Source organism: Rhinolophus hipposideros, assembly GCF_964194185.1.
Source record: "Rhinolophus hipposideros genome assembly, chromosome: 14".
In the NCBI taxonomy this organism is placed as follows: domain Eukaryota; kingdom Metazoa; phylum Chordata; class Mammalia; order Chiroptera; family Rhinolophidae; genus Rhinolophus; species Rhinolophus hipposideros.
In genome coordinates this window covers 58,736,353-58,758,795 of record NC_138060.1, presented here as the reverse complement: position 1 = coordinate 58,758,795, position 22,443 = coordinate 58,736,353, and the positions used below count along the sequence as shown (strand labels likewise).

General features: G+C 44.9%; 1 protein-coding gene across 1 annotated transcript in view; it reads right to left on the bottom strand.

The window, feature by feature from the left end:
* The window catches only part of LARS2 (leucyl-tRNA synthetase 2, mitochondrial), a 125,164-nt gene that overhangs the window by 75,975 nt on the left and 26,746 nt on the right, over positions 1-22,443 (bottom strand). Inside the window, exon 6 of the mRNA XM_081072814.1 lies at positions 6,379-6,468. Coding sequence (XP_080928940.1) covers positions 6,379-6,468 — 90 coding nt within the window. The remainder of the gene's footprint in view (positions 1-6,378; positions 6,469-22,443) is intronic.

Genomic DNA, 22,443 nt, shown 5'->3' with positions numbered 1-22,443 from the left:
TAAAAATTACATAAAAGGTAGGGGTAGAGGATAGGCTAACTCATCTGTGGGTTGTGATTTTACAACTAAAAGGAGTACAACCCATTGAAAAATTTAAGCCTGGGAAGCCTAGAGTTGCAATGGGGAAGAGATGCATTGAATGATTCACCCCCTCATTCTAGGCTCCCCCAAGCACTAACTCCATAAGTATACAGAGACAAAATATAGGACAAAAGTATCTCAGACCTAAAAAATTTAGGTTAATAAACCTAAACCAGGGCGATTTACTTATCTATTATTATTGTCTGTATCAGGGGTTGGGAGGGGTACCACTTAAAAATAAAAGGAAAAACAGAGAGCCAACATTGTTTAGTAACGTAGACAATTCTTTCAAGAGCCCTCCCCTTAGCTCCATCCCCATCCCAGACCCCTGCAAAATAATCCCATGCACAATTAAAACTTTATAAAATAGAAAAAGGACCCAAAAAGCCCTATATGCCTCCACCTTTGCTTTCTGCCCCCTGCACACCTCAGAGGATAAGGGAGAAGCAAACACTCAGTACTGCAGATTGCAAAAACAAATAGGACTTTACTTTTTTTATCTGCATTTTCCACATGCCTGGCATCTCTCAGGCTCTGGGTTACGGAAAACAATGAGGAAGATGTGTTCCTAAGAGGTTTACACATTCTAACAGAACCCTGGGGTCAACTGAAAGACAAATAAAAGCAAGACACAAAAGCAATTTTTCTCCCCAATGGAAGTCTTGGGGGAAGAGGAAAACCACCCAAGGAAATGGCATTTCAGATCAAAGATGTGTGTGTCAGCCGTGAGAACCCACTTGCATTTTGTCCCGGGACCACGAATCCCATCCCCAGCTGCCACTGCAATCACGGAGACAGCCAAAGACAGACTCACAAAGTTAGGTGGCTCTCCATGGTTCCCTAGAATGTCCCAGTACAAGATTGCATCGTTCTCGCTACTAACTACATCCACAGAAAAAGTGATTTTAAACCACAGAGGTGAAATTAATGTTCTCTCAAATAGAGACGTCTTTATATTCATATTTATGGCTGAAAATACTTTTGGTTTGTGAGAACAAGAGCAAAATCCTTCAGACTGGGGTTAAGTCTGATCTTCGAACAATGTGTCCTTTTTTTTCATTCTATTTATGACACTTTCATGGTGACTTAAAAAAATTAATAAACCAAAAACATTTAAGTCAAAAACTAGATGAAACTTTCTAAATGAAAATCCAAAAACTAATCGACACTGCTCCTCTCTAACACCTGTCCTCGGATGGGCTGCCTTCCAACCAGCCAAGAAGCTTCCGAATTTTGTTTACTTTCTGTTTTTCCAGTTTAAATACCTCCGGGACTCCATGTAGCTAGCTGCAGGCATGCGCAGGCGGGCATTCATTGAACACCTGCTCTGTGTCGAGCACCATGCCAGGCTCTCCACAAGCATTTACGTGTTTCATCCTCGCAACAACCTATGAAACAGGCAGAAAAGGCTTGTGGTGGTAGAACGATGGCACCCCAATGTCTACCTTCTCCTCTACAGCCTAAACCTTCTCCTCTACAGCCTCCCGAAAGAAGGCAGCCCTGCCGACATCTTAACTTGATCCCACTGAGACTCGTTCCGTGGACTTCTGATGTCCAGAACTGTACGACAATAAATTTATTGTTTCAAGCGACCAAGTGTGTGGTGCTTTGTTACAGCAGCAGCAACAGGCAGCTAATATAGGTTGTTTCCACGAGAGAAGTGGTCAGAGGGGAAACCGGACTCTGTTCCCCAGGGGCATGGATACTGGGGGATGAGGAGTGTCACACTGATCTGGAGACAACTGAGGAGGAGAGACGGCTGGAAGCAGCAGGATGGCTGTGCTTGTGCGATGGGACCCTCCCATGGATCCCCTTCCATCCTTAGAAAACACTCCTCAGCTCCTAAGATGCTGCCTGCAGTCAGCTTTGGATCCAATCCAGCTGCGACGGGGTGAAGGCTCCTGTTTGGGTTAGATGTGCTGTGAACAAACCCTGAGTGCAGGGACAGAGATGCAAGGGTCCCTAAAGGATTACGTAATAAACATTCAAAAGTTCGACTTATATAGACAATAAACAAATTCAAAAATAAAGTGTCCTCTAGAAGAATATTGCACGGCACACATAAGGGCCCTGTGTGAGAAGTGTCTGCCTTACGTTAACATGTCCCATCATTTCATATCCCATGCATAGAAAATGAACAGTAACCATGCAACCGAGGATAGGTAATGCTGGGTAATCCAACAGAGCTGCTTACACTCTCCCAAGAACTGTTTACGCCTTCCTGTGGTTTGCCTGCAGCACGCCTCTGCTCTGCTGGGGCCCTTTCACGTCTTGCAACTTTGATTAGTGTTTCTCTGATGTGCTGTCACTTGGGGTACATAAAGTAGCTCATGATACCTACCTCCCTCTGCGTGGACCCATGGCGAGTCCAGTGTGGAAACCCCTTTGGACATAATTACTGTCCGCCTGGAACACGGGAGGCTGTCCTGGGAAAGTGTCTGGGAAGCTGCTGGGGCAGCACCGCGTCTGCTGTGTGACGTGGGAAACTCCGAAGATGTTCCCACGAATTCTCTTCCTACCCTTTTGCTTTTGAATATTGAATAATGTGTTAAGAAAAGTTTCCCAAAACTAAGAAGCAGGCAAAGTTATTTTACAACCCTGCTTGGGCACAAGGAATAAGGTTTACTTGTAGAAAACTTATACATAACAAGGCCAGTAGTTTTTGTCTGAGAATAATGCAAATGACTCCCATCCAATCACAATGCAAATGATTTGTTTCAGAGAAAAGATAGCCCCAAAAGTTAGGTTTATTGCTTGAAGGGTATTAAGCAGTTTTGATGCTACTGGCAAACTCATTTCAGCATTCTTCTGACTATAAATCCCCATTCCTTGAAATCTCATTTGAACCACTCTTAACACGTAACTGGTTTTCTCACTAATTAAATGAATTGAATAAAACATTTTTATTCAATTCATTAATGGAACTGAATGTTCATTTTGTATTTGTATGGAAGCCACGTTTCTAACTTTTGAAAATTATGCTTTAACAACATGAGATGGTCTGCTGCAGTTAGGAACTTTGGACAGGTGGTCTCGTCTCCCACCGTTCCGCACCTGATTGGGCTCTGGGAACAGGAACAGCTATGGTGTTTTCAGAGTTAAACTGACCCAGGAGAGTCTACAGTGCTCGAACATTAGTATGAAGCTCGGACCATTAAGTTCGCAAACTTTCCACCGTGTAAGTGCACAGTGGAAAGTTCGCAAACTTAATTGTCCGACCTCTATGAGTTGGTTCCACAAAGTTCTCACTCTCAATTCATCTCAAATATTAACAGGGACTCAATGCTTTCTTTGAAAAAAGAATAAACTTAACATAATATTTTAAACAACCAACATTTTAATATTCTTAAAGATAAGAGCAGGGGTAGTTGTTGTTTACTGTATACAGTAGTTTACAAAGTATGTCCATAAACCTCTAGGGGTTCCTGAGGCCCTTTCAAGGGGTCTACAGGCCAAAACTATTTTCGTTATAATAATAAGTTGCATTTGCCTTTTTCATCGTGCTCACATTTGCACTGATAGTGCAAAAACAAAGGTGGGTAAGACTGTTGGCTGCAGCACGAATCGGGGCAGTGCCACCAAACGGTACCCGTGGTCTCTGGGCTTCTCACCCCTGAGCCCTCATAGTATAAAGGGAATAAAGCCAGCTTCACTAAGAATGGCCTCGATGAAGCAGTAACATTTATTAATTTCATGAAATCTTAACTCTTGAGTACACGTCTTTTTAGTACTTACTGTAATGAAAGGGGAAGTAGCCATAACGACTTCTGTTCATAGCAAAGTGTGAAGATTGTCTTGAGAAAAAAACACTAATGTGACCGAATTGTGAGCTGGATTCACCACTTTTTTTATGTAATTGAATTTTTATATGAAAGAATGACTGACAATAAACTATGGTTATTCAGACTTAGGTACGTGGCACACATTTTCTCAAAATACACAGAGTGACCCTGTCACTCCAAGGAAAACAGCTGCTGGTATCTGTTGCCAATGATAATTTTTTTTTTCTTTTAAAGATTTTATTGGGGAAGGGGAACAGGACTTTATTAGGGAACAGAGTGTACTTCCAGGCCTTTTTTCCAAGTCAAGTTGTTGTCCTTTCAATCTTAGTTGTGGAGGGTGCCGTTCAGCTTCAAGTTGTTGTCCTTTCAGTCTTAGTTGTGGAGGGCGCAGCTCAGCTCCAGGTCCAGTTGCCGTTTCCTAGTTGCAGGGGGTGGAGCCCACCATCCCTTGCAGGATTTGAGGAATTGAACTGGCAACCTTGTGGTTGAGAGCCCACTGGCCCATGTGGGAATCGAACCGGCAGCCTTCGGAGTTAGGAGCACGGAGCTCTAACCGCCTGAGCCACCGGGCCAGCCCCCCCAATGATAAATTTTGAACTTACAAGTGAAAATTACAATTTTGGAAAACTTGTATCTGCCATGAGCTCACAGCTTCCCAAAACTTAAGGACTCTCCTAACGATACTATAAAATGAAATATACCAACAGTTGGAAGATCTGTATAAATCACTGAACCAGTATTTTCCAAATAACCAAAGATCATGCTATATAAGTGTGGATAGGTTAAAAAAAATCCATTCCAAGTGCAAGCTAAACCAATACATTTTAATATAACAGAATATAAAAAGTTCATTAATGTTTCAGGTTCAACATTGCAACTACCCTTTTTAAGAAGCCACCGCTTGTTGAGTTTTGGTGTAGGATCAAAGAATATTCATAATTATGTGAAGTGGTTATAAAAATACTCCTCCACTTTTAGCAGGTTCTGTTCATTAGTTCTGGTGTTAACCATTATAACTTTAAGTAATAAAATTATACTTCTATTTTTGTATATTATCTTTAGACAGTTCTGCCGTGTATTATGAGATATTCAGCATGGTCATACAGCCTTCCTCCTACCCCTGACCCCTCTTCTAGCTTTTGCTATTTTTGTTACCTTTAGCTTTAATACCTTTCTAACTTAAAACACAAACAAGCTAGGAAAGATGAAGGGATCATCTCACACTTGCTTCTACTTCTCTTCCCCAATTTCACCTCCTGGTTTTTGTCAGCTATTATTATCTTTATGTTCTCAAGGTTTAAGAAGACACTTCTGTTTTATTCTGAAATTCAGGTTGAGCCTTCTGCATTTGTCTCTATATTGATTCTCAAACTTTTCAAACTTAAGACATGATGATTATGTGTGCACTCTTCATTGTAAGACCAAAGAGTCTGATGTGATCCACAGAGAAGAAAGTGTAATTCTATGTCATTTAACTCGTCTGGTCAAAGGAGAATGTCTCCAGCATAAAGGTACAATGAATTTTCTACTTGTTACTTCCAAAATTTCTAGACCAGTGTTATCTAGTAGAATGGTCTGTGATGATGGAAATGTTCTATGTCTGTGCTGTCTAATACCAGCCACTAGCACAGAAATGGGACTAGTGTGACTGAGGACTGAATCACTCTTAACATATATTAATTTTAATGTTAATTAATCTCTTTTTTGTTTGTTTGTATTAAATTTATTGGGGTGACATTGGTTAATAAAATTATATAGGTTTCAAGTGTACAGTTCTATAGTACGTCATTTCTATATTGCATTGTGCGTTCACCACCCAGAGTCAGTTCTCCTTCCATCACCATATACTTGACCCCTCGTACCCTCTTCTATCGCCCCCCCACCTTTACACTCTGGTAACCACTAACTTGAAACTTCAATGTCAACAACCACAGACCATTAGTGGCTAAAATCCTGGGCAGTGAAGTTCTAGGCCCTTCATCCCCTCACCATCTAAGGCTTATCTACTATTATTGAGCTCCTGCCATAACAAGGACCTTCATTTCTTGGGAGACCACTATGTACAGGTACCTTGACAGTTGTTCTTTAAATATTCTCTCTCTTCCCAAGACCCTGCAAGGATGATGTTACCACCCCACGTGGCAGCTGAGAGACCACGATTCCTGAAGTTGCGTTACCCAGCCGGCACTCAGCTGGGAGAGGGAGCTGAGCGAGGGTTTGAGAAGCCTGCATTCTTCCTGGGCTCCCTCCTTGATCTCAGTACAGACACCAGACACTGTTACGTGCTGGGGATTCAAGGGTGAAAGAAGACCCCAGCCCTGTCCTGGAGCCACTAAACAAAACCAGGCAGTCGTCACTGCCTGGGTCTGCTGTGACTGATCACGAACTAGACATAGTATTCATTTTCAAGTCTACTGTGCAAACAGGTTTATTTGTTTCTTATTTAACAATGATGTGTTCTAAGAAGATGGAGAAAATTTAGAAAACGTTTAAAGTGCGACTAACTTGAACTTACCTCCTTTTGATAGGCCAGTCCGGCTTCATAGAGCTTAGTGAAGAGGTACTGAGTCCATTTGTAGTACTCCGGTAAACACGTTGTTATCTCCTGCCAAAGAGGGGAAAAAATCACACACAGGCCATTGTAAACATTGCCCCCACGGAAGATACGCATCAGCCCTGCAATTCGCTTTGAAAATCAATCATTCTGCAAACATTTTACCAACCTGGGCCAATTCATGAAGTGAGGGAAGAAGCAATTTGTTCTGGGAAGAGAGATGTTATTGAAATGCCACTCCCACCTTCCCAGAGTGTGTTTAATGGTGAGAAAATCAACTTGAAGTCTTCTGCACACCCCCTCTCTCCACCCATGCAAGTAACAGGTAAATGACATTGTACAAAATGGGGTATTCCCGGTTTTGTCAGCACAAACATTCTGGGGGCCATGAAGAGGATCCATGACTGGCGTTCATTTTGAAAGCAATCACAAAACTCAAGAGGGATATTTATTCCATACAATCCTCATTGGAAAACAAACCTTGTGTTTCTACGTATAACCTGCTCCTTTAGCTCATTATGTCCCTTTTATCCTATTATGTGAATCAGGCTGGTGTCTACTTAGCAAGACCCATTAAAAACATTATCAATATTAACCTTACTCAGTTGGAAGTCACCTGGCTTGTATTTGCCAGCCTAAATTGAAAGTTCCCAAAATGTATTTTCTGTCCTGAAAACCCAGTTGCTACAGAATTTTTAAAAACAGGTTGTTGATTAAACAACCTATAAGGTTCACAGTTGATCAAGTCGAGAAAGCACAGAGACCTCTACACTCACACTGGTCCTTTTCTAGTGCTCGTCTTCACAAAACAGCTAAGGCAGAAATGGACGTAGGACGGCGGACATTCCCAATGATTCCTTTGGTTATGGACTGGTGCTAGAAGGCACAGTTCTAGGAAAAATGCAAATAACTCAGCCTTTTCTCAGATGACTAAATGAGGAGAGAGCTGAAAACCAGGATGGGAGGGCAAGTGTGGCAGGAACCAAGCGAGGGGAGAGGTAACTCCCCGTGCCCCCAGTGGGCAATGACTCTTATGTAAGCGTCTAATGTATTACATCCTTTCATGCGCTGATTTATAAAAACAGCAGAGGAATGGCTACTGGAACACAAAGAACTCCGATTACCAGCTCCACAGCTCCTGCAAGGCTGATAGTGAACGAGCAGCCAGTCTAACAGCTTCGCCCACACTGTAGCTGTCCCCTGCCAGGCCAGTCCCATACAAAGCCGCAGCTGATTCTGGGCCACGTGTGTGGCACAGCCTGGACCAGCTCCCGAAGCCTCACGGACACCACTCTGCAGGGGGCTTCATACACAACGCACTTCGCCAAGTCAAGAACTGGACCAGCAGACTGGGCGGGCTTGCTCCCCCAAACCTCCAAATTCGTCCTCATCCCACCTCTTTTCCTCACCAGATACTTGCCATCTCCCCCGAGGGAATGGCACAGAACTCCTTTTCCTCAGTTTGCTAGACAAGCAACTGAAGAACTCGCATTTCTAACAAAACCCAGGGTGAGAGCTATGTTTCATTTTGCTCATTGTTGTCTGCTCAGGTCCAGGCATGTCAAAATTATTGTTGAATGAAAAATACCCTCCATAGGCCTAGGAACTCCTGCATGTTGAATCAAATTTGTATCCCTCATTTGGTTTCACAAACTAAATTCTAATCGCATTGGTCTACAAGATGAACTGGGGTGAGAGGAGGAGGAATGTGATAAAAATGTTTCCTGACCTTGTTATTGTAGATATGTTTGTTTCTTAAAATTATTATGCATCAGAAGTTTAAAGAAACATGTGAAGCAAATATGAGAAAATAATGACAACTGTTAAATTTAGGAGATGAGAGGTCTCTTTTCTCAATTTTTCTGTATATGGAAGGTGTTCATAATAAAATACCAAAATATTCCAGTGAATATATATGCATATGTTCTATGTATGTACGAATGTGTTTTCTCAGCCCTGAATCTGCTTCTACGCATTGAGAGTAAAAATAACACAGCAATGGAACAGCATTATTATCTTCATGTAGGTTTACGGTTTTGAAACTCACTTTTACCTAAAATAGAAGAAAGATGATAGATCCAGTCAGGAAAAAAAAAAAAAAAAGATCGCTATCCAACCAAGCATTAGCCTACTTTTAGTCAGACGTGAATGCAAAGTGTGTTCTCTTTGGACGTGTCAGCTCCAAGGTGAGGTGAGGGGTGGGAGGTTGCAGGCACCCTCCCCTCACCCCTGCCTTCAAACTTGGGTCTGACCTGTGTTATTCATATTGGATTTCTGTTTATGTCATATGAAGAAAAATAATGCCATCTGCTAAGAGTACAGCTTGAAAACCACTGCTCCAGGAGCATGATTCCCTTCCTGTCTGGAGGAGAGAATGTTCCATGATGTGACCACTGCTGGACCTGTGAGCTGGACCCGGACCAGAAGGGGGAGAGTGCTCACGGCCAACCCCCCTTGGAGACGGTGTGATCATAACCGATGTTCATTCTGACGGAAATCAGCACCCCTCTCCCGCCTCCCACTGGTTCCTGAAATACCTTGTTGTCCTGACCTGGTCAAGCATGTAATTTCCCGTACCTGGTAGCATTCCCATCCTCGGACCTGTGACTGTCCCCTACTCCCCTTTTTACGCTATATAATTCTTTGGCTCCTGCCAAGGGGGCGCAGGAATCCACTTCGTCGTGCAGCCACCCAACTGCCTCGTATGGAAGTTTCCCTTAATAAACCCTATTAATTACCAGATGGCAGTGACAGCCTCGTTCTTCAGTCTTTCCCTGCCTTCCACTTATGGAGGTAGATTTTCAGTCTCTGGAACTTACCCTGGGTCTGCCTGTAGGAACACCGATGGTTTTATTGTAATGCGTGTTGACCACTCTTGCACTGTCCCCTCATGCTGAAGTGCCTGAGTCACCTGCCCAGAGGACAGGGAGCCCAAGAACAGGAACTGTGCTCCTGCCCTGTGTCCCCACCTGCTGTACACAGGGCCTCCCCACAACCCACCATCCACTCAGTGAAGAAACACCAGACCAGGTGCTCGCAAGGCCCCCCAGGAACTCAGCCTCACGAGAACCATAAATGTTGTGGGGGTAGAGAGACTCCGCTCAAAAATTCATTTCCTGGAAAAGTCATAGCATCTGTCTGGAACCTCCCTTGAATTGCTGATTAAAAAAACAAACAAAACCAAAACAGCTATTTCTAGTCTTCTAATGCCTCATCACAGTAAAAATCATCAAAGCCATCTTTCTGAAATAAAACTGCTTAAAAGTTTTAACTTTAGTCTGGCTAGAAATTGAGACTCCCTTTGCACATTTTCACGGGGAACTGCTTACGTAAAACCCAGCCCTGCAGCCAAGGGTCTCTGTGGGTAACAACCCACAAAGATGTTACCAGCCATTCCTTCCTCTTCTTAAAGGATTCTCAACAAGGAAACTTTTGCTCCTCAAGGACATCTGGGAACACCTGGAGACATTTTCGTTTGTCACAACCGGGGAGGGGGGGGGGCGGCGGTGGTGTGGGGTGTTACTGGCATCTAGTGGAGAGGTCAGAGATGTTGCTAAAAACCCTACAATGCCTAAGACAGCCCCTAAAACAAAAATCATCCAGCCCCAAGTGTCCATAGTGCCACCGGCAGGAACCCAGCTGTAGGGGTTTCAGTCTTTTTAGTTTGAGTCTCTAACCTCAGGCAGATCTCAGGCAGATTAAGTGAGCCAAGCAACTTCCCGGTGGGCATTCCATAAAAAGGGAGACAACACTTTGGGAAAGGAACGCGAGTGGATTTGCTTAGGTTTCCCTTCTCCAGCTGCTGTGACCCCATCTCTGTTGAGCACTGATTTCCAGTGAGTTCATCCCTTCCACTCACTCTGAGACCCGACCCGAGGAGAGACCTGGCAAGTCTGGGGTGCGGGCAGATACAATTCTGAAACTTGGTAACAGCCGTATAATGCTACTCACTGGAAATGAGTGATTGCTTTTACTATCTAAACTTTTCACTTATCTAATAGACCTCCCAGTAGTTGTCTGACTTGGAAAATCTCCCATCATAAATTCGTGTAATAAATTTCCTATTTAAGTTAGAGAGGCATACCATTTTTCCTGATATGTAAGTTTACTCCCTCCCATGAAAAGGTTGTTGACCAAGTAAGTGTTTAAAGAGCATCCATTGGAATCTGGCCCAAAGCATCCAATGTTCTGGCCTCTCACCCTGCCTGTACCCCGTAGGGGAGCCCTGTGTCTGTGGGGTGGGGGTTTCCACCCCAAGCTGTGGGATAGCACCAATTTGGGAAGGCTTCTCCGTGAGACACTAGAGAAGTCAAAATCCGTTTCCACTCCTGTGCTTTCCTTCCCCTGGTTCCCAAACAAGCCAACACCTACGTCAATGCACCCTTGTTTTTAAAACAAAAAGCCAGGTAACCCAAAGTTACAGCTCCAAAAGTAACGGTAATTCGGCCACATCCACATAGATCCACATAAAGGTGTCAGCTTGTATATCCCCCTGAGCTCTAGAAAGGACAATCCAGCTGCCAAGAGACCACATTTACACAGCTGGGACCTCCACCAGAATCATTCTCCCACACTGCAATTTCACCTTCTACAATATCTGCTTTTGGCATGAAGAATATTTTGTACATTCACAGCCAAACACAGAGCCCAACACACAAGGTGAGCTCCCTCAGAACCCAAGCGAGGCTCAAAACGTCATCCTTGGAGACCTGCCACCCACGCCTCAGACGGTACAAATTAATAACTCAGCCAGCCTTGCCAGGAGTTCCTAAAGCACAGTGACTCAGCAATGACGAAATCCAGGAAGGCTGAGCCCCAGAGCCCCACTCTACTGTCCCTGCCATAACACAGCGCTTGGTCTGTGAAGGAAGAGCCACTGCCGTACGTCACCTGAAGTCTCCTCAGGCTAACACTCCTTGCTCCAGGAAGAGCAGAAGAGAATGAGCTAAGGAAAGACAGCCTACTTTGGAGCCGTTTAACGTGGGTTCAAGTCCTAGAGTCATCATTAGCTCTGTGGCCATAGCCAAGTGCCCCTATCTAGAAAACGGGGATAAGAAGCCATCTGAGAGGGTTATTATAAAGATGAATTTGATAATGTACATAAAGCACACACTGGGCACAGAGGAGGGACCCACAGTGCTACCTCCTCTGGCCTGACGCAGCCTGTCTAGGAATGAGGCTGGCTTCCTCAGCACGCCACTCAAAACGGCGGGAAGATGCGTTAGGCTACGGGACGGGGGAGGGGAGAGGAAAGGGCTGGGGCTAAGATCACTTCCTATCACTACCCCTTACCAAATATTCACTTTCTGACTAAAAAGAGATGGTGTTTACAAGGGAACGACCAAAACACATGACCCGGATGGAGAATTCCACACAGGCTGCTCCCAGCCACCTCTGGTGGCAGCCCACCGCAGGGACCACCAGCGAGGTGGCCTCCTACCCCCAACTTCTGCTCTGGCAGGATTCAGCCAGGTCTTTGTTTCTTGGTCCCCTTGCAGCTTTGCTAGTCATTGGTCTCAGATCGCAGAACTGCAAACATCACTCAAAGCCACGCGCATTTAATCTGCATGAACCTCACAATTACTCAGGTTAGCTATCAGGATATAGCAAAACAAAACAAAACAAACAAAAATCTCAGAAAACATGTTTGTCAAATCAGTGTTCCAGCCGCCCTGTACACCGGAAAATAAATACAGTGAGAGAGATGAGCAGCTGCCATGCCTCCTTTTCCAGTGACAAGGCTTCGCCTCCCCTTCTCCTCAGCCTCTCCACCAGCATCTGCCTTCAAGACGATCAACCTTGGAAGCAGAGAGAGGTACTCACATGCCTTTCTGAAACATGATCTCTTGTAACGAGCACTTTTGTCATTTGCTCTTTATTGCAGTGGAAACGTATGGTAATGACCTTGCTTTTTATTCCTTCCCAGGTTCTCTAATTCTAAAAGGGGAAGGTTCTGAAAGCACAGCACAGCTCAAAGGCCAGAGAAATCGGCCTCGGGATTCATATTGGGGCAGCTTAGAAAAAACGACACATCTGGTCTGCATCAGATGGTCCTCGCTGGTGACTGTTCAAGGTTCCGGTGCAGGGCGCTGTGCACTCGCTGTGCTGGAACAAGGAAGAGGGAGGCTCCAGAGAAAACCTGCCCGACCAGGACCCTCGTGGCCACTCCTACACGAAGTCCTACAACACTCAGCACTCAAACCTGGCTGCACGTGGGAACGGAGCTTCTGAAGTTCCCGGCACCCAGACCTTTCCCGTGCAGCCAGGGTTGGAAACCACTGCAACGAGCTTCCTCCCAAATACACCTCCTCTCAGGTACTGCATGAGACGGGGTCCTGCCCTGCCCCTGGATTGTCACAGAACGTAATGACTTCTTCACAGAACCTAGAATGTGGGTGAAGGGTGGGGGGGATGCCAACGTGGAAACACACACCGGGTTGCCTCAGGATGACACTGACTGTGGGTGACTTTTTAAAAAATTATAAACAGGTTTCTGAACCTCACTGATTTTGTCCAGTGACTGTGTATTCCTCTGGGAATTAGCCTAGAGTTTTCCAGGTCTTACAACAGTTTAGATTCAAAGCAAGAAGAGCTGAGTCTATAGTGGAGCAATCCTTGGCCTGGTGAGACGACTTCCAATACACTTGGAATATGCACCTTGAGACCTCCACAGTGGAGTTTAAGGAACTAGAGACCACGTGCTACAGACAGCTGTCCTGGGGTGACGACAAAGGGGCGTCCACATGGCCGCCTCCAAGGCCCCTGACAACCTCAGCATGTGACCACAGAACCAGTAAGGGTGAGCCAGGCTCTAAAAGGGAGGAAGTGGCCTAAATGTAGAACCACAGGGAATATAATGGGAGAAGAGGGTCACTGTCCCCAGTCCCCAGGTAAGAGGCCGGGGCTGGCCTGCCCACCTTCCTAGCTGCTGTTATAAGAGTGAAAGGGGCCAGGTGGACACCTGTGTCTGTAAGTAATAAGCAGGAGTCAGGTGGGGGCAAGGGGGGAAGATGGGGTCCCAGAGTCAGGATGTGAGGGCTCAGGTCCTACCTCGGGGCTGTGTGACACTAGGCAAGTGACTTGACCATATCTGTGCCTCATTTCCTCATGAGTGGAGCGGGCAGCTCCAGCATGACCCTCGGTGATTTTCGCCGCCTGATATCCACGCCCCTGTGAAATGCCCTTCTTTCAAGTGTGGGCTGGGCCGAGACGCTGGCTCCTGACAAACAGAACATAGCAAGTGAGGGGAGGTCACTTCCAAGATGAGATTATGAAGGGACTGTGGTTTCTGTCTTGGCCTCCTCTGCCTCTTTCTTCCTCTCTATTGCTCTGATCAAAGCCAGTTGCCACGCTCTGAGCTGCCCTATGGAGAGGCCCATGTGGCAAGGAATTGAGGGAGGCCTTGGCCAACAGTCAGCAAAGAACTAGACCTCTGTCCAGCACCAAAAATCCACACGAGTGACCTTAGAAGCAAATTGTACCCAAGTCGGGAGCTCAGATGAGATCTCAGCCTTATCTTGATGGCGGCCTTATGAGGGACCCTACTAAGCCACAGCTGGATTCCTTTCCCATAGAAACTGTGAAACAATAAATGCTCCTTGTTTTAACCTACTAAGTTTTGGAATAATTCGTTATATAGCAATAGATAACTAACACATTTTTAAAAGGGGCCAATAACTGGACCAAATCCTGGGATGGATACAGGATTAAATGAGAAAATGCATGTAATGTACTTGGCAGGAGCTTAGCACACAGGTGAGAGGAGAATGCTAAGGCCAGGAGCCCAGAGGGGACCCAGCAGCACCAGGCTCCCTTGCTCACAGTAGGGGGTGGAACCAGGCTGCCGTCCAGGCTGCAGGGGAATGACAAGGAGGCCTGGTGCTCCAAGCTCCCACCCACTGAGTCTGAAATGCCAAGTGCATTCAGGACACACTTTTTGGCCCTATTATTTAAGTCCTCAAGTTTTGTTCACCTTCCCAAACAAGCTCTCAGGTCCTGAGGGCTGGAAAGGGCAGCGGATAAAAGGGGCCGAGGATTGGCAGGCCCAAGGGGGGCCTGAGCATGGCTCTGCTGTGGACTCGCTGGTGACCCTGGACAAGTGACTCATCTCTCTGGGGCTCACTTTCCTCATTGGAGAACTGGGATGCTGTGACTTGTGAGGATGAAGGGATCAGAACAGGGGCAGCTTGTCTGCCCAACACTGTCTGGCCCAGTGTGGGAACAGAGCCAGGAGTGCAGTTTCCAGGCTCTCGGCCTCACATGGAAAGCTGCTCACTCGGGTAGTAGATGGTCATCAGCTGTGGCTAGTTGGCTGTCAGCTGTAACCAGTGAGCCACTGGCCACTAATATAACTGCTGTGGCTACACTAGCAGCAAATGGGGGTTAGCAAGAAGATGGTGGCTGAGCTAGCAAGCGCGGATTACAGTTAGCACGGCGCGTTGCAGCTAGCAAGTGGGGTTGACTGGTTGGCAGAAAAGAGGACGGCAGGTTGCAGATTGTGTGGCTCCTGCCTCCAGTGTCTCCAACCCAGCTGCCAGCGAGAATATAGTGTATGACTCCCCTGTCTATGGCTCCGTGGGTGTTCCTGTTTGGCCTCATCATGTCCTGAGTTCTCATGTGGGGAGCGGGACCAGAGACCCCGCATGACACCCCACGTGACACCCAGTATGGGCACACAGCAGGTGCTCAGGGTATCCTCATTAAAGCCACAAATACATCAAAATTCAGTGGTCAAGTATCACTATATTTAAAAACAAAAGGAAGCCTTGAGACAGAGCCCTTGCTAATTTTCTTAACTGTAACAGGCTTCCTAAGAAAGTTCTTGGAACTGCACTCTAGTTTATTAATACTACATGTTGCCACATATGGGTGGGTTCACATGAGAAATGCTGCCCCAATTCATACTGCACCAAGTGCTTTAAGAAACCTGTGTGCAGAACCTCCAAATCCCCAAAGGCATAAGAATCAGTTTATCTCTATCAGCAACTTCCATACCGAAAATAAATGATGACTGTCCCAAAAGACATATTTTTGAAGCTGAGATCAGCCTCTGAACTCCCGGGTAGGAAACTGGTTCAGAATTCTGTTTCTCCCATTTCCTCCACCGATGAGAAAACATTCACTAAGGGTCTGCAACCCCTCCTTATTCTAAGAGACTCACCAATCAGCTAGTGCGATAGAGAGAAAATGGGGGTGGGGAGGGCGTCGAGAACAGAAAGAATGGATTTTTCGCCCAACTCAAGGTTCTGTTTGTTCATTCAGTCATTGAATTATTCCACAGACACTTACTGAGGACCAACAACATATCAGCACTGGGCTGGGTTCGGTACCACAAAGATGACCTCTCCTCCTTGACTGAGAAGATTAAGGCCTTTTCGTAGGCCTTCACGAGACTCTTCTCCTCTCTCTTAAGCAAGCTTCTCTGAATTGCCATCCCCACCGCATCTCATCCATTTCCAAGGGAAGATAGGCCACCCACCACCCTCCTTAACAAGCCCTCGCCATTCCAGGCCCTGAACCCATCCCTCCCACCTCTCCAGATTCTGCTTTATTCCATCTCCTTTGCATCTTTCCCAGCACCTCTTCGTCATCCAGAAGCCCAGCCAGGGGTCCCGTCGTGACCACATGGTCACCTCTTGCTCCTTCCTGAGCTGTTATTCCCCATGACTCCCACTGCCCAGCCTTCCTCAGCCTCACTGGCCACTTCCTCTGGGCCTCAAGGTCTCACCTCTCTTCCTTCAACCATCTGTTAAATTCCATCTATGCCAACCCTCTGCCTCTGGTCTCTTTCATCTTCCCTGTTCTCTTCCTTTATGTAGTTGAAGAAACAGCTGTTAAACAGGGTAATTAATTAATCACAAATCTAACATTTATGTCTAAGAATTCATTTTTAGATAATTATCTTCCTTCACCTCAGGACTAACTTTAGACGGAAAATAAGCATTTAACGGAAAATAAGCATTTAACGAAAACTGAAAACGACCAATGCTATACACCGGACTTTTACAGAACATGCATTTTTTTCTTAAAGGTCTTGTTTTTCAAATCCAAGGCTACAGCTCAAGTTTCAAGTGACTTGAAAGGTTCATGTTCTACACGCTCTTGAAGCCAATTTACAGGAAGAGCATTAATAGAAGGGGAGTCACGGTCTTTGCAGCTTACAGACAACTCACTGTCTTCCTGAACTGAAATCAGCCGGATCAGTGAGCTCCGCTTTTTGCTATTTTCTTGCTCATTATTTGTGGAGCACTGTTGTTTTTATGGTAAATCTAAAAGCTGTCTCCTGCTACGAACTAACAAGATTCTGAGAACTATCCACAATTGGGTGAGAAGCAACAATTTGCTTAATTTCCTGGTAATTGTCTTCTGCCAGCTGACAAGAATTTCATGAAGGCAGTCTTGAACAAAACAGACAGCTTTTGTAACTAGACAGTGGGGAACAGAAAACCCTCCATTAAACTACAGATGAGACTAATGGGTTTGAATGACAATTTGATATCGGTCTGCTTGAACAGATGCCAGTATTTCAACTATCCAAGCCAAACCAGCCCGCCACGCTTGTTGCATTTTTCTGGAAGGAAAAAAGAAACACATTAATTTTATCTGCAATGTACTTGAAATTTTCAGGATCAACAGGGCAGAGTCATCTGAAAGATATGTTTTGAGATGTGAGTTGTCTAGGTTTCCCGAGTAACACGAAAGCTCTTGGTTAGACATGGGCATGGACCCAGCGGAAGAGCAAATATCGATTCATTAATTGCATTGATGCAAAACAGTGACAGCAGCGCCCAAAAGGAGCTGTTCTGCTGCCTGCCAGCCCCGTAAGCAATGAGTAATCGAAACCTGTCACAGCTTCAAAGATTTCACATGTGACACAGACCAAAACCTAAAATACAGGCTTACAAAAAAGTATCGAAAATTGTTTTGGAGCTCCTTCAGCCCAATGATTGTTAAAGGAAGGGCTGGAGACAGTGAAGCCCAGATCAGAATCTCACAGGACGGGGGAGGATTTTAAAAACTACACATGCCATCTTCTTCTGGGAAGATGGAATAGATAAATGTACTTTTACCTATTCTTTCCACTAAGTACAACTAAAAACCCATTATTATATGTGTGTATATGTACATTATATGTGTGTATATGTACACACACACACACACATACACACGTGAGGTCTGATAATTAAGTTTGTGCACATGTTGCAACGATGTTGCTAACCTTTTTTATATCAGAGGGATTATTCTTTATGAATTTGTACCAACTGGACAAACAGTTAACCAAGTTTACTATGTGGAAGTGCTGAAAAGGCTGCGTGAAAAAGTTAGATGCCCTGAACTTTTTGCCAACAATTCATGGCTCTTGCATCGCGACAATGCACCAGCTCACACGGCACTGTCTGTGAGGGAGTTTTTAGTCAGTAAACAAATAATTGTATTGGAACACACTCCCTATTCACCTGATCTGTCCCCCAATGACTTCTTTCTTTACCCAAAGATAAAGGAAATATTGAAAGGAAGACATTTTGATGACATTCAGGACATCAAGGGTAATACAACGACACCTCTGACAGCCACTCCAGAAAGAGTTCCAAAATGTCTTTGAAGGGTGGACTAGGCACTGGCATCAGCACATAGCTTCCCAAGGGGAGGACTTGGAAGGTGACTGTAGTGATATTCAGCAATGAGGTATGTAGCACTTTTTCTAGGATGAGTTCGTGAACTTAATTGTCTGACCGTGTGTGTATATATATTTGTGTATATGTGTATGTGTGTGTGTGTATATATATACACACACACACACACATATATATATATATATATATATATATATATATATATACACACACACCTATGAGCCCCAGTTGCTCCAGCCCCAGCTACGAGACATGTGAGTGAGCAGGCCCTTCAGATGGCTGCCACCCTCACCTCCGAACTGCCCCAGATCAAGCTGAATGGCACAGAGACGAGCTATCCTTGCCAAACTCTGCCCAGACTGCAGAAACATGGGCAAAATGACTGTTGGTGCTGTTCTAAGCCACCAAATTTTGGTGTGATTTGTTACGTAGCCATAGTAACTGGAACTGATACCTAAAGAAACAATCAGACAAATCTAAACTGTGAGACATTCTACAAAACCACTGCACTAAAATCTTCAAAAATCAAAATCGTTGTATTAGTCTGCTCAGGCTGCCGTAACAAAATACCACTGACTGGATGGCTTCAACAACAGAAATTTATTTTCTCATAGTTCTGGAGACTGATGTCTGAGATCAGGGTGCCAGCAGGTTGGGTTCTGGTGAGAGCTCTCTTCCTGGCTTGCGGGCGACTGCCATCTCAGTGTCCTCACATGACCTCTTCTTTGGGAGCATGCAGAAAGGGACAGCAATCTCTCTGGCATTTCTTCTTATAAGGGAACTAATCTTTTCAGGAGGACCCCACCCTTATGACCTCATCTAACCCTAATTATTTCCCAAAGATCCCATCTCCAAACACTTTCTTGTTGGGGGTTAGAGCTTCGACACAGGAATGGAGGTGGGGGGCACAGACATTCATTCAGTCCATAATAATCATTAAAAACTAAAAAGGTAGGGGAATGTGGTAGGAAGAATGACCTCTCACAAAGCTGTCCACATCCTAATCCCTGGAATCCCTGCTCTACCTTGTATGTTAGTTAAGTGGCTAAAAGCATTTTGCAGGCACAATTAAAATAAGGAGAGTATCCTAAATTATCCAGGTAAGCCCAATGTAATCAAATGGGCAGGTAAAGGCAGGGATCTTTGGCTGCAGTCAGAGAGACATAGAAGGGGGAGTCAGAGGGATTTGAAGCATGAGAAGGACTGGACTACTGTTGCTGGTGGGAACCACAAGGCAAGATAGAAGGAATGGGGGCAGCCTCTAAGAATCAGAGCCTGGTTCCTGGCTGACAGCCAGCAAAGGGAGGACCTAGTCCTACAACCACCAATGATCTGAATTCAGCCAACACCCTGAATGAGAAAGGGAGCAGACTCTTCCCTAAAGCATCTAGTAAAGAACACGGCTCTGCCAATACCTTCATTTTGGCCTTATAAGACCCTAAGCAGAGGGCCCCAAGAAGCCCACCCGAATTTCTGGCCAACTGACACTGTGAGATAACACGTTTGTGTTGTTTTAAGATGCTAAGTTTGTGGTAATTTGTCAACAGAAAATGAATACAGGGGACTTGTCTAGGATTAAAAAAATAGCTATAAAAGCCATTCTTGGAATAACTGGGAAATTCACATACGGATTGGATATCAGATAATATTATGAAATTACGGTGAATTTTCTTAGTTGTCAAAGTGGCGTTGTGGTTATGAAGAAGCTCCTCTTGAGTCTTCAGAGAGGAATGCCAAAATACGTATAGGCCCAGGGCCACCATTTCTTCAAGTTATGATCAAATATGGCAAAATGGCAACCATTGTTGAATCTAGGTAGAAGGCAAACGAGTGTTGATTTTACTGTTCTCTGAACTTTTCCAAATGTTAGAAAAAAAGTTATAGTGGAGAAAAAAATGTTGAGTTAAAAAAGCTAGATACAGAAAAAGAGTCTATGTGAGTCTATTTCTGTAACTTTAAAAAACATATGTAAATGGTAAGACTACGAGAATATAGGAAATAAGGCGGTGATGGTCATAAATGTCAGAACAGCAGTTTCCTATAGTGGAGAGAGAGGAGCTGCGACTGGAAAAAGGCACACAGAGAGGTCCCGGGTGCTGGCAAAATGTTATTTCTTAATCCAGGTGGTGGGTATGCATTGCAATAATGTATGAAGCTATACATACATGTTGTATGTTTTGGTCTATACATGTCTAATATGTGAAAGCAGTCAAAAATAATTCTGCGCTTGCAAAAACATTGCCTGTTTTTTAAAAAAATTGTGGTTATTATTTATTTATGCTCTACCTTATGTCAGAAAGAATGGATGGTAGGCCTGTATGTTGATTCCTAGCTAATAAGGCTTGGGAACACGCTCATTCCTAAGATCCTCTTTTTCCAGAGAGAAAAACAAAATCACAGACCTGCTGAATCCCAAACTCTGGGGGTGGGACCCAGAAACCTGTGCTTTGTTTAACAAGTCCTCCAGTGATTGGAATGCTCGCCAAGGTTTCAGAACCCCTGGTGTAAGCATGTCCTTAATTCATCCTTGTTATTTTTCATGCAATAACAACACCACCTTCTAGACCGTGCAGGTATCGCTCCCCAACACGTGTAAAGCCCCCTGTACCCACACAACGACAGGCACCCACCCATTCTACTGATCAAAGGCCGTACGCGCCGATGCAGGACGCGGACCTGGAAGCCTGCGTCGGCCGTGGAGAGAGAGCTTGTGCTCTTCTTTTCTAAGGCATTGAAAGAATGATCTAATCTCTTCAATAACCACAGGAAGGAAGCATTTCCCCGGAGAGAAGCTGAGGCTCAGAGGCGCAACACATCCTGCCCCGCACATGGGAATGGCAAGACCCACAATCCACACCCAGACCTCTGAGGTGAGCGTCTAAGAGCCCATCTCCTAAAAGCACCTCACAAACATCAAATCGGGACAGTCTGGTCCCATTAGCCACGTGCACATCCTTATCAGAGATGACCTGGCTGGACTCATGACCACCGGTGCGGACTGCAGATAAAACAAACTGCTTCCTCAAATTGCCTCCTTTCCTGAGAGGCCCCAAGAGACCTCCTTCTTTAGTTGGGGCTGATGAGTCCAAGAACGCTCTTCTGGCAGCAGAACACTTTCATGTTTTAGGCTGTTAAGTACTGAGCTGGTACCGCTCTGCGTGAGGTCAGCTGCACGTGTGCAACGTATGTGTGATGAGATGTGGTCCCCAACCTCAAGGGGACTGCAGCTCTGCACACTGACCCTTAGGCACCAGCACCTACCTTCCTGTGAAGAGGTAAGCTCTAAAACGTGAGCTGCCAATTCAGGTCAGCTAAAACAAGGGTGTTTTTCGCCTTTTTCCTCCTAACCAGAGGAAGACCTCCGGAACGAGGCTAAATTTCTGACTCCGAGGGACAAGTAATCCAGAGCGGGAGATTTGCCAGACAAACTGCTTCACCTCTGTAGGCACTTGAAAGAGGCCTCGCGGAGTCAAACACTTGGGTGCCTGTTACACGTTGCCAAGGAAACCACTGCTCCCCGCTCACACAATGGGAATCTTCCCATGTTTTCAGGCACTCACTGGCCCGCAAGTTCTTTTTGTTTTAAGCTATTCTTTGAATTCTTTCAAAATAAAAAGAAAAGAAAAAAAAGTTAAAAATATGTATTTCTGTTATCCTGGAGCCGTCCTTATTTCTTGTGTTTAATCCTTCCTACCAAACATCTAGTCCTCTATGTAAATAAAATGCCAAGATAGGTAAGGGTCTTGAAGCAATAATAATTTTCACTCTGTAATCATACAAATCATGAAAATCACACAAATCATGAAAATAAATCATGAAGGTATGGTCCAACGACCTTGTGTGTTTTGGATGAAAAGAGTACTGCTCCCAAGCCATACGATATGGCGGTTGGGGAAAAAAGGCTCGACAGACCCGCAGACATGCGGGCAAACCAACCCATGTGTGTAAAGAATTACAAGACAACCCGGGAAATTTGCACGATGACTGCAGTTCAGTGATATTATAGTATCATCGGTAATGGTTTTAAGTATCATAACGGAATTGTGACTGAAAAAGGAAGGAAAGAGGAGGGGAGGGAGGGAAGGAGGAAGAAAGGGAAGAGTAAGTTCATCTTTTGCTATAAATACTGAACTCTTTACAGATGAAGTTGTACAGTGTCTGGGGCTTACTGCAAAATAACTCAGCATGGAGGAGTGTAGATCAAATATGAGCGGCCACGTAATAGCAACTGTTGAAGCTGGAGGATGAGTGTTTGGGGGTTCCTAATATTACACTTACTTTTTTCGTATAAACTGGAAAATGTCCATAATACAGTACTTTTTTTGAAAAAGAGGCAGGAGAGAAAGACGTTGAGAAAGACGACGAGAAGGAGAGGAAAAGGAACACAGGTGGG